At 34.6% G+C, this 9,660-nt stretch overlaps 3 protein-coding genes across 3 annotated transcripts; all 3 read left to right on the top strand.

Moving 5' to 3' along the window:
• The first annotated feature begins 617 nt into the window (after nt 1–617).
• LOC122520848 lies at nt 618–1,598 on the top strand. The gene is made up of 2 exons (XM_043641153.1): nt 618–774; nt 1,273–1,598. The coding sequence occupies exons 1-2, from the start codon at nt 618–620 to the stop codon at nt 1,596–1,598; spliced, it is 483 nt and encodes a 160-aa protein (XP_043497088.1).
• A 2,996-nt stretch (nt 1,599–4,594) lies between these two features.
• On the top strand, nt 4,595–5,904 carry LOC122520834. Its single transcript, XM_043641122.1, has 3 exons — nt 4,595–4,808; nt 4,895–5,077; nt 5,513–5,904. The coding sequence occupies exons 1-3, from the start codon at nt 4,595–4,597 to the stop codon at nt 5,902–5,904; spliced, it is 789 nt and encodes a 262-aa protein (XP_043497057.1).
• A 1,306-nt stretch (nt 5,905–7,210) lies between these two features.
• LOC122520833 lies at nt 7,211–9,361 on the top strand. Its single transcript, XM_043641121.1, has 2 exons — nt 7,211–7,592; nt 9,033–9,361. Exons 1-2 carry the CDS (start codon nt 7,211–7,213, stop codon nt 9,359–9,361), a joined length of 711 nt encoding a protein of 236 aa, XP_043497056.1.
• Nucleotides 9,362–9,660: the final 299 nt, after the last annotated feature.

Genomic DNA, 9,660 nt, shown 5'->3' with positions numbered 1-9,660 from the left:
GATGTTTCGTTCGTCAAATGATTGAAGACAGAAAAATGTAGCTATCACGAGTAAGCCGAACGTTTCGCAGTCTGGAAGTTAGGATCATAAACAGGCCGCTGCCGACTGATCGGCCGAAACGTTTTGTTGGTACACGGATTAACTCGAGTGTGAAACGAAGTGGATCGGCTAAATTACATTTTCCCAAGATGACGTCTCTTACGATGACGATGATGATGATGATGATGAGGAGTCGTTCGCTAGCTTATTCGTTCAGCACGAATCTGACTATGTTCTACTTGTCCTGGTTTAAATATTCGGGGGAAGATGTCTAGTCAAATGATTGAACAGACTGCTATTGGATGGCGGATCTTTCGTCACGCTTTGGTACCAACTTGGTGAACTCCTTCTCGAAGTCTTTTCCGTGGCACCCTATATAAACTAATGCTAAGACTGAACAGGACCATCAGTTGACATCTTATTTCCTTACGAGTTCGTACTGTTTTCAAAACCCTGAGATAAAACTGGGACTTTTGGGAGTTATTTATTTGTTGTTTCTTTTTATTAATTGGATCATTCCAAAAATGTTTTACATTTACGTGTTGTTAATATTTTTATCTTTGCTGGTTGGCACGGAAATGGTACAAGAGACTCAGGAACGAACCGTTACGACGAAAAAGTTCACAGTCAACGGAATCGGAAGTAATTCACGGCTAACCGATAGGATTTTAAACGTTGTCGAAAGGTTTATTCCGTATTCAAGATTATGCGATATAACGAAGGATCTTGAAGAAGGTAAGCGAAGAATTATTTCGACAGTATCAAAATATATTATTATCTAAACGTGAACATTTTCATTTTTACATAAATTTAAATATATCGGACGAAATAAAAATAAAAAAAGAAAAGAAAAAACCCCAAAACTAAAATTATCGATAAGAGTAAACGATGCGCGAACGCATATCCATCAATTTGATTATTATTTTATCGACATCGCGGAAGCGTGAAATTACCTTACCCCACCTATTTATTGTTATGATGTTTATCGCGATACGATACTTTAAACCGTTCACGGTATTCGCTTTCCTGGCACAAAAAAGAAGTAAAAGAAGAAGGAGAAAAAAAAAAAAGAGATAAAACACCATAAATACTTTATACTCGAGTTGATTTAATTAAACCTCACTCGTCACACTCGACGTGACTAACGAGGAATCCTCGTTATGGTACGTTTGTTTTTAAATGACTTCTGATCTTTTCTGTTTTTTTTTTTGTTTTTCTATCGATATGTTGCAGCAAGGAAAAAAAAGAAACACAAATTGAACAAATACGTGGTACCACTGATAGTAGGATTTTTATTAATAAAATCTATTCTATTGCCTATCGCTTTGAAAGCACTTGCCGTTTTAAGTGGCAAAGCTGTTGTACTAAGTCTGATGAGTTTGATTCTTGCTGCCATCGTAGGATTAAAAAAGGTCGCTCAAAGTTCATCAGGCAGTGGTTACGACGTTGTCAATGTACCATCTACCAAATACAGACGTAAGGATGCTTACGAAGTTGTCGATGATTTCGAAGAGGAAGAACCATACAGATTTTATAAAGAATATCGTAAGAAAAAGTAAATCATTCGTTTCATTATCATTCGTCGTAATTATATATATATAATAAAAGTACGTGAACAAAAAATGTGTCAACCCGCGGAATCATAATTTCAATCAATTTATAATAATATAACTTTTTGTTCATTTCGTAGTTAGTATAGATATAAAAAAAAATATGAATTTGCATGTGTAAACTTATTGTAAATAACTCCTTAGATATTTTTTATAATTAAATTAAAAAACAACAAACTGTCTCTTTTATATGTATAATTAAGTTTTTGTTCGGTACTAAAACGTGTTAATTGCAACGAAGAAATACCCGTTGATGAAGTGTTAATGATTTGTACACACAGATTTGTCGGTATTTTAAAGCCATTCGAAGAGTAAAGAAGAAACAAATATATCAAAGTTAATTACATATGTTAAAAATAGTTAATCATGTTCCTATTGTTATTACTTCTATAAAAAAAAAAACAAAAAAAAAACAGAAAAAAGTTTTCTACTAATTCGTTTGATATTTTTTCCTTTTATAAATTACCTTTATTAATATAATTTGTTATTTTATTATTTAGATTAAACGTAGTATAGAAATACCAACAACCGGATTTGGGAAGCAGCAGCAGCAGCAGCCTATAAAAATAAAAATAAAAAGATAAGCTTAGGATATAGGACGCGCACGTAAAGTTCATTGGCCCCGTTCTTCCGTGTTCTCTGACATAAAAAAAAAAGGAAACAAATTCTTTTAACTCATCCATTATAAAAAAAACGAAAAAATCCAACCTAAATCCTACGCGTCAAATATTTCCGAATATTTCGTAACATTTAATAATATAGTAGTAAAAATCTTTCAAAGAACGAATATGAATCGAAAAAAAAAGAAAAAAGTGTTCGCCATCTATTGTAGGACACAAAACTTTCACCATTTAGAGTACACTTTCCTTTTCTCGTTTTACGAAGCGTCACGCGTATTCGTTTTTTGTGAACAACTTTTTAGTTTTTGGGATGTCTCAATGAAATCGATGAATCAGACCCCGTTCGAATTATTCTCGAAAAATCTGCCATTGCGATCGGAAATCAAACATGGATTCCATACCTAACCTAGAAAAAAAGAAAAAGAAACAAATCAATCGCGCGAAATATTTCGTTTCTTGCGAGACCGGATGTCGTTTAAAAAAAGAAAAAATAAAAAAAGAAAAGAAAAGGAGAGAGAAAGAGTTAATGAGAAAGAAAGACGAGGAAGAAACTCTCACGACTCATAAAAGCGAACTGTTAAATATTTAAAGAGGCCCACCACCTAGTGTCGAGTACAATGGACTTCCATTCGCAAATATGGTGTCTCTCGTTTTCGAGCTTGTTTGTTATTCGAAAAATGACCCACATGCAGCAATGCTTGCGCCACATGCAAAATTGATGCATTAATGGGTCTTATTAATTAATCACGTATTTGTTTACAAATTTCTTCATCGAGTTAACTAAATGCATTCGGTTGTACTCAATTTTTACACGGAACTAACAGGTTACTCGTATTCGTGTGGTAAGATGACAAATTTGACAAAAGTACACCATAAAAATGAAATCTTTTTTTTTTTAACTATGGTAGCTTTTCATAATTTTATAAGCCAATATTTATAATGACACGTAAAAAATCGTAAGTATCTTAAAGTATAATAATAAGGAAGAATAAAATTGTATATATGGTTAACTTGGAATTTCATATGGATACCCACATGTATTATATAAGAAATCCCATCGAAGACGTAACACATAGGTCCACGCGTTTCCCTCGGAGCATTTCTTTGGGTCAAGGTGAACGACTTGACGATGCACGTGGACGCATCTTCTAGATGCACAAGGGTTTCAAACTACCTTCCAACTAAAAGGTTTCAAGGTAATAGGCAAGCTGAGAAAATTTTCTATGGAAGATTTAACAACCGCGCGGTGCGGCACGGCACGGCACTGCACGATACGATACGCACGCACATGCATGCATGCATATCTTTTTTTTACTTATTCTTTTTTTTATTTGACCTCTCTCGAAACAGAATATTACCTATGACGAGCTGCCAGAGATGCGGTTATGCAGCTTCCACGTATAAAACTCTTACAATGCGAAAGATAGTTACGAGCTAACTGTCCAATCGGCAAGAATTTATGCGACTCTCTTTGTTCCAACATATTCCTTTGTCAAAATTATTACTTTGTATGAGATCGTTGTAATCACGACGAGAGAGATAATTATTCGAGAGATGATTTATATATAGATATTTTCTTTTTTTTTGTTTTTTTACTTTATTTCAACCTTCTTGCATTTGTATCACATTTTAATCATTTCCTTTCTTTTTACGTCGTATTTACGAGAATACTAATCATAAGATTAATCGAAAGTAATTAGAAAAAAGAAAACAAAAAAAAGAAAGGGGGCATCCAAAAAAACAAAATCAAATGATTTCCAAAATCAATGGAATCCCTAATTGAAGTATATACAAAAAAAATAACGTAGCTCCCTTTAGTGACCTAAATAATAAGATACCAATAGAAGCCAACCAACGAGAGTGAGTTCTTCAACGACGAAAAACAACGACTAGGCGAGATAAGATCCGCCCAGATACTTTGGAGTACGACATAGGAGGTGCCAAGGCGTTTGTTTAAAAAATTATCGAAGAAAGTTTAGTCAAGGAGGTGGCATCTCGACCAACCAACCATCACACATTTGAGTGTGTACTAATGTCTATGACGAGTTTCAGTGAATACTTTAATGTTATGCGTTGTCGTCATCATCGTTGTCGTTGTCTTTTACACGCTTCGGCTTATTCATTGGTGGGGGAATATTGGGGGATCCTCCCTCTAGAATGCATGCCTATAAAGATCGAAGCTACTCGGAGGACCAGATCACAATCCGAAAATTTTCCGAAGGAAGATCTTCGCTCCGTACTTCAACAGTTCGACGATTCTCGTTCGTTTGGTTTATTTTGTTGGTTCATTTTCGTAATTCAATAAACGAATAGAAAAAGGGAAGGATGAAGAAATTATTGATCTTGGGATTCCTTGCCACCGCTACTATTGCAGTGCCAACGTCAAAAATACTTCTCAACAGAGATCTCGACTGTTTGGAACACGAGAATGAATTGTTCAGTTGCATTTTCGTTAAAGCTGCCACAACGTTGGACAGAGCAGCCAGGTCCAGTGATATTCAGCTTATCGATGGTGTAGTTTTTGTACGAGACAAACCCAGTAAGTTACTTTCAATTATTATCCTAAGTTTATTTTAACAAGACACAGATATTTCTAATTCGTATTATTTTTGTTTGTATTTATAGTGGAACGTAGCGCGAAAAGTTTGAAGACTGAATTAGACGTGATGAACGAATTACCAAAGGATACCTCCGAAAGGGCACTCAAACTTTTTAGCATGATCTACGATTCTGCTGTAGCCTTCATGAAAAGTCACAGCTTGAAGCTCAGCATACCGGAAGAATTCAATTCTCGTGCACTTACCGAAGGTACGTTTGAAATGATAACTTAAAGGAAATTTACGTTGATACGGGTGAACGGGTGTACGGTTCGTTTTCGATGATATAATCGTGCGATCCCTCTTTTCGCGATTGCCTGCGACTAAACTGACGTCACGGATTCACGGCGTCACAACTTACGAGTACGAACGAATAAAATCCGCCTTTCACCTTCGTGATATCTATACGCATCCAAGTTCTTTCAAGCCAGTTCCGGATAAACTTGTTCTCTCTCGGACACAACCACGCAACAATTCGCTTTCCTTTAACAAATTCTGACGATGATGATGATGATTATAATTAATAATAATAACAATAATAAACTTATTTTCTCACGGGTTAGCGCGGATTCTAACGAATTTCAAATGTTTTTTAACGATAATTACGACACGATGAGATTTTATTTTGTTTTGTTTTTGATTTCAGCTCGTGGTAAGATAAAGAAAGTAATCTTACCTTTGATCGCAGCAGTCGGATTGAAAATATTTGCCCTGGTTCCGATTCTTTTCGGTGGTTTGGGTCTGTTGGTACTGAAGGCAATCGTCATTGGCAAAATAGCCCTAATCTTAGCGGGCATATTATTTTTCCAAAAAATGTTTGGCAGCGGCAGCGGTAGCACGGTCAGCAACATTTTCGGAAAAACACCGTCGCTCGGTAACAATTGGTACGAACCAGCTACTCAAGGATGGCCCTCAGCTGCTGCAGGTGTTCAACAGCAAGGATATTACAGAAGAAGTTTCGACGATACGCCAGGAAAAATCGATGCTCATTCGCTCGCCTATTCGGCCCATGAACCAATAACAAATGCTGCCCAATAAACGACATGTTGTCGTTGTTGTTTTTGTTTCAATGAATTTTCCATTAGAGAAAATCGTTGAAAACTTTCGCTCGAATTGAGATAATCGTGATCCATGTCTACTCATCCACCGACAACGACTGTTAGACTAATATTTATATATGTAATATTTATAATAATAAATTTGATATACGTTATATGTAAATTATTTAAAAAATTAAAAAAAAAAAATCTTCAATGTAATAAATAATTTTTTTTACTCTCTAAATTATCTGTTTTTCTATTCGATCGAATTCTAACACGCACATATACACACGTTTTTGTCTCGTTCAAATCAAAATGAAAGTCATCGTTGTCGTAAGTTTTATAAAAATTCTTTGGGTAGTTCAGAAAACGCGATTTCTAGTTTGATGAAATAATTGTCACGCATATTCGTGAATGTGTTAGTACTAGAATACGATGCATAGAAAACATTGTACGTGATTAGTTTTACTATCGGTAGGTCAGATGTGATTTTAAAAAGCAATCGATCTGACTAACTCACCTATCATTGCAACTCAATTTTCATGCAACGCTAACAGACGAGACTCATATGCGATTCCAATTGGACACGGGCATAAGTCCACGAGGTCATTTCTTCTCCCACCTGTTAAATTCTTTGTCACACCTTTTTTCCTTTTCTTTTCTTTTTCTCTTATTATTCTATTTTCTTTCGTATTTTGCTTTTGCCTCTTACCTTTACACTTTCTCCCTTTATTTCTTTACTCTTCATTAAATTTCGATTATGGAATAGAAACTTTACGAAATTTAACGTACAATAATTTTATTATTTATATAAAAATATTTTTAATTTCGAATATTTTGAAATAATTTTCAATTAAATTTTATTCTTAAATACATTTTCCATTCAGATCAAATGTATTTGTTACAATCAAATTAAACCGTCCAATGTATAATTAATTATCTCTAAAAATATGATATCACAAATCTGTTTTCAAATAAATATCAAATAAATGAATATTATAGTATAATAAATCGATTATTTGCAAAATGCATACGATTTAAAAAGGAAAATTATATGCCGTTATTTGTGAACGTATCCTACGTCATCCAACGATCGTGCTCTGAACTTGGTTTAACACTTACTATTTAGGGAGCACGTTAAATTAAAATTCTTGACAACGCCTTGGTTGCATGTCAGCTTGCCAAATGGTTCAAACTGGCCCCACCATACATCTATGTTTGATATAAAAGAAAAAAATAGCCTTTGGGACAATCAGTCAAATTGTTAGCTTGGTACCTGTGATATCGAAATTTCACAGATGACAATGAAGGCAAAAGTTATAATATTTTTTCAATTGTTGACTATAGTTTTGGGGAATCCACAAAGGATCACAAATGATGACGATAACGTAGAACATTTAGAAATGAAATTAACCAAAGCTATGGACGCGTTGAACGAAAAGGATAACATCGATATTTATGGTAACATGATAACGTTGCAAAAAGTTGCAGCGGAAGAGGATTCCTCGGAGATTAAAAAAGACATCGTTGATCCATTGGTGGACAGGATCGAAAGATTTTTCGCAACCAGAAAAATTCACATCAATTTTCCTAATGACGGATCATCCGCGGATTTCTTTGGACGTGCTTTAGGATCAAAGAACATTGATATCGAACTCAAAAGTCTTGCTCGTGGTTCTTCAGAAGGTAAATATTATAATAATAAACATTAGAAATATCTTAATAGTAATATCGTTTTTTTTTCATTATTCTCCCTTTTTACGTATTCGAATTATTTTGTTTAAACTTTTTCTCCACGCATAACTCACATTTCCAAAGAGTTTTTATTACTAATATTATAGTTTTTGAAACGGCATAATACATTTAATTACTAATGGGTGATGATAAGTTTAACGATAAATTTAGTTTAATTCGTTAACATTGACTATTTCATTTATTAGCATCATTAAAGAAAAATAATATTCTTACGAGAAGATAAAACTAAACAATTAATCTCCTAATTGTTAAATTTGATTTGATCGTAAACGAAAATAAGATGTTTTATTTCGTAATTTCTTCGATCTTCCTAAAAAATAAAAAAAAACGTAATAACATTTGTTATAAAAAATTGTTGGCAATGAGATAGAAGACATTCCCAGCCGCGAAAGATAAAAATCATGTTCGTTGTCCGGTATTCCATTCGAATTTGAGATAATTCTCGTAGCCGAGCAGAATCTTATAGCATCACGCCTTTCTAAGATTGCTCCAATGAACGATAAGTAAGTCACGAAGGTATCTACCGATTGGTCGAAAAAGTAGAACTTCCGGTAACTTCTTTTCCGATTGGTTTTAAGAAAGGCAGAGAGAGAGAGAGAGAAAAAGAGAGAGAGAGAAAAAGAGAGAGAGAGAAAAAGAGAGAGAGAAAAAGAGAGAGAGAGACAGATCTGTTGGCCTACTTTTCGTTCGTTTCGAAATCCAAAAAATCGAGAAACTTTTTGGGGGATGAGAGAAACTTTTATCCCTATTCCCCCTCCCCCAAGTATTATTCGAATTTTTGTTGAAATTGTGGGTGGGGATTCATATTTTTTATTTTTTCAAATAGAAAATAATTTTGTCCATTTGATGTAAATGACCAAAAAAAAAACAAAAAAATAAAAAAATAAAAGGAAATAAGAAACCATTCGGGGTACGTTTAAGGTTTGACTCGTGCCGACGCGTGTCCCCCTTTTTTTCCTTACTTTTTTTTTCTATTAAAATTTATATCCGCGAAAACGGTGAGGAGAGAAGGGCACCCGAATAAAGTGGGACGTCATTTAGGTATGGGACGTGAACGCGTACGACGAGATTCCAGGTTTCTGGGACGAACGCCGCAGGAGGGCGATGACGGAGAGAGCTTTGTACGAGAGAAAGTAGATTCGATGATGAGAATCATCCATTAGACTCTCTTCCTTCCTTACCCCTTCTTCTTCTTCCTTTCTTCCTTCCTTTCTTCCTTCCTTTCTACCCCTCAACTTCTTTAACGGATTTACGTTTATTTTATTATACAAATTGTAAATAAATTGTTCGGTATCTGCCCTCCACCATCTGAAAGTATGAAAATTAAAACAATTTTTAAAAAATTAAAAACTTCTTTTCCTTTTATTCCAGCACGCACGAAATTGAAGAGAATGTTGCTGCCAATACTTTTGGCATTAAAATTGAAGGCTCTAATCGTTGTACCGATAATTATCACCTTGATTGCTTTTATTGGCTTCAATGGGCTCCAAGCTAGTTTGGTAGCACTTCTTATTTCTGGTGCGGTGGCATTGAAAGGTCTTTTAACACCACCGCCACCTCCCAGAGTTAGCTACGGTGTCGTAAAACCCTACGACGTACACGAACAATGGCATAGATCGCAAGAAGAAATTAATCAGCCCTACAGAGGATGGGCGCCGGAATACAATGGCGAACAATACCCTTATCAAGACATACCTTAAAGGATTTATCATTCCAAAGATCCGTTTGTTGATTCGACTCACCGGTTTCATTCATTTATTTATTTATGTCGCTATTAATATTATCACACTTGACTGTTATTATTTATAAAAAAAAAAAAACAAACAGAAACGAATAAGCTTCATTACCCCAACAATTTCTCTCTTCATTTCCTCATTCACATTTCTCTTTTCAATATCTCTCTTTCGACTTTTCATTATTACATATTATAAGTTATTCGTAAATGTATTCGTTTAAGGGTTGCCGAATAAGCCGAAGAAAATCCGCAAAAAAATATCGA

This window comes from Polistes fuscatus, unplaced genomic scaffold (genome assembly GCF_010416935.1).
Source record: "Polistes fuscatus isolate 324 unplaced genomic scaffold, CU_Pfus_HIC Scaffold4, whole genome shotgun sequence".
In the NCBI taxonomy this organism is placed as follows: domain Eukaryota; kingdom Metazoa; phylum Arthropoda; class Insecta; order Hymenoptera; family Vespidae; genus Polistes; species Polistes fuscatus.
This window is presented reverse-complemented; position numbering and strand designations above follow the sequence as displayed.

Excerpts from the sequence above, each read along its gene's own strand:
- LOC122520848 (XM_043641153.1), top strand. The coding sequence starts at position 618 with ATGGTACAAGAGACTCAGGAACGAACCGTTACGACGAAAAAGTTCACA. Across the intron at positions 775-1,272 it reads AACGAAGGATCTTGAAGAAG|CAAGGAAAAAAAAGAAACAC; the intron begins GTAAGCGAAGAA and ends GATATGTTGCAG.
- LOC122520833 (XM_043641121.1), top strand. The coding sequence starts at position 7,211 with ATGAAGGCAAAAGTTATAATATTTTTTCAATTGTTGACTATAGTTTTG. Across the intron at positions 7,593-9,032 it reads TGCTCGTGGTTCTTCAGAAG|CACGCACGAAATTGAAGAGA; the intron begins GTAAATATTATA and ends CTTTTATTCCAG.
- LOC122520834 (XM_043641122.1), top strand. The coding sequence starts at position 4,595 with ATGAAGAAATTATTGATCTTGGGATTCCTTGCCACCGCTACTATTGCA. Across the intron at positions 4,809-4,894 it reads TTTTGTACGAGACAAACCCA|TGGAACGTAGCGCGAAAAGT; the intron begins GTAAGTTACTTT and ends TTGTATTTATAG. Across the intron at positions 5,078-5,512 it reads TTCTCGTGCACTTACCGAAG|CTCGTGGTAAGATAAAGAAA; the intron begins GTACGTTTGAAA and ends TTTTGATTTCAG.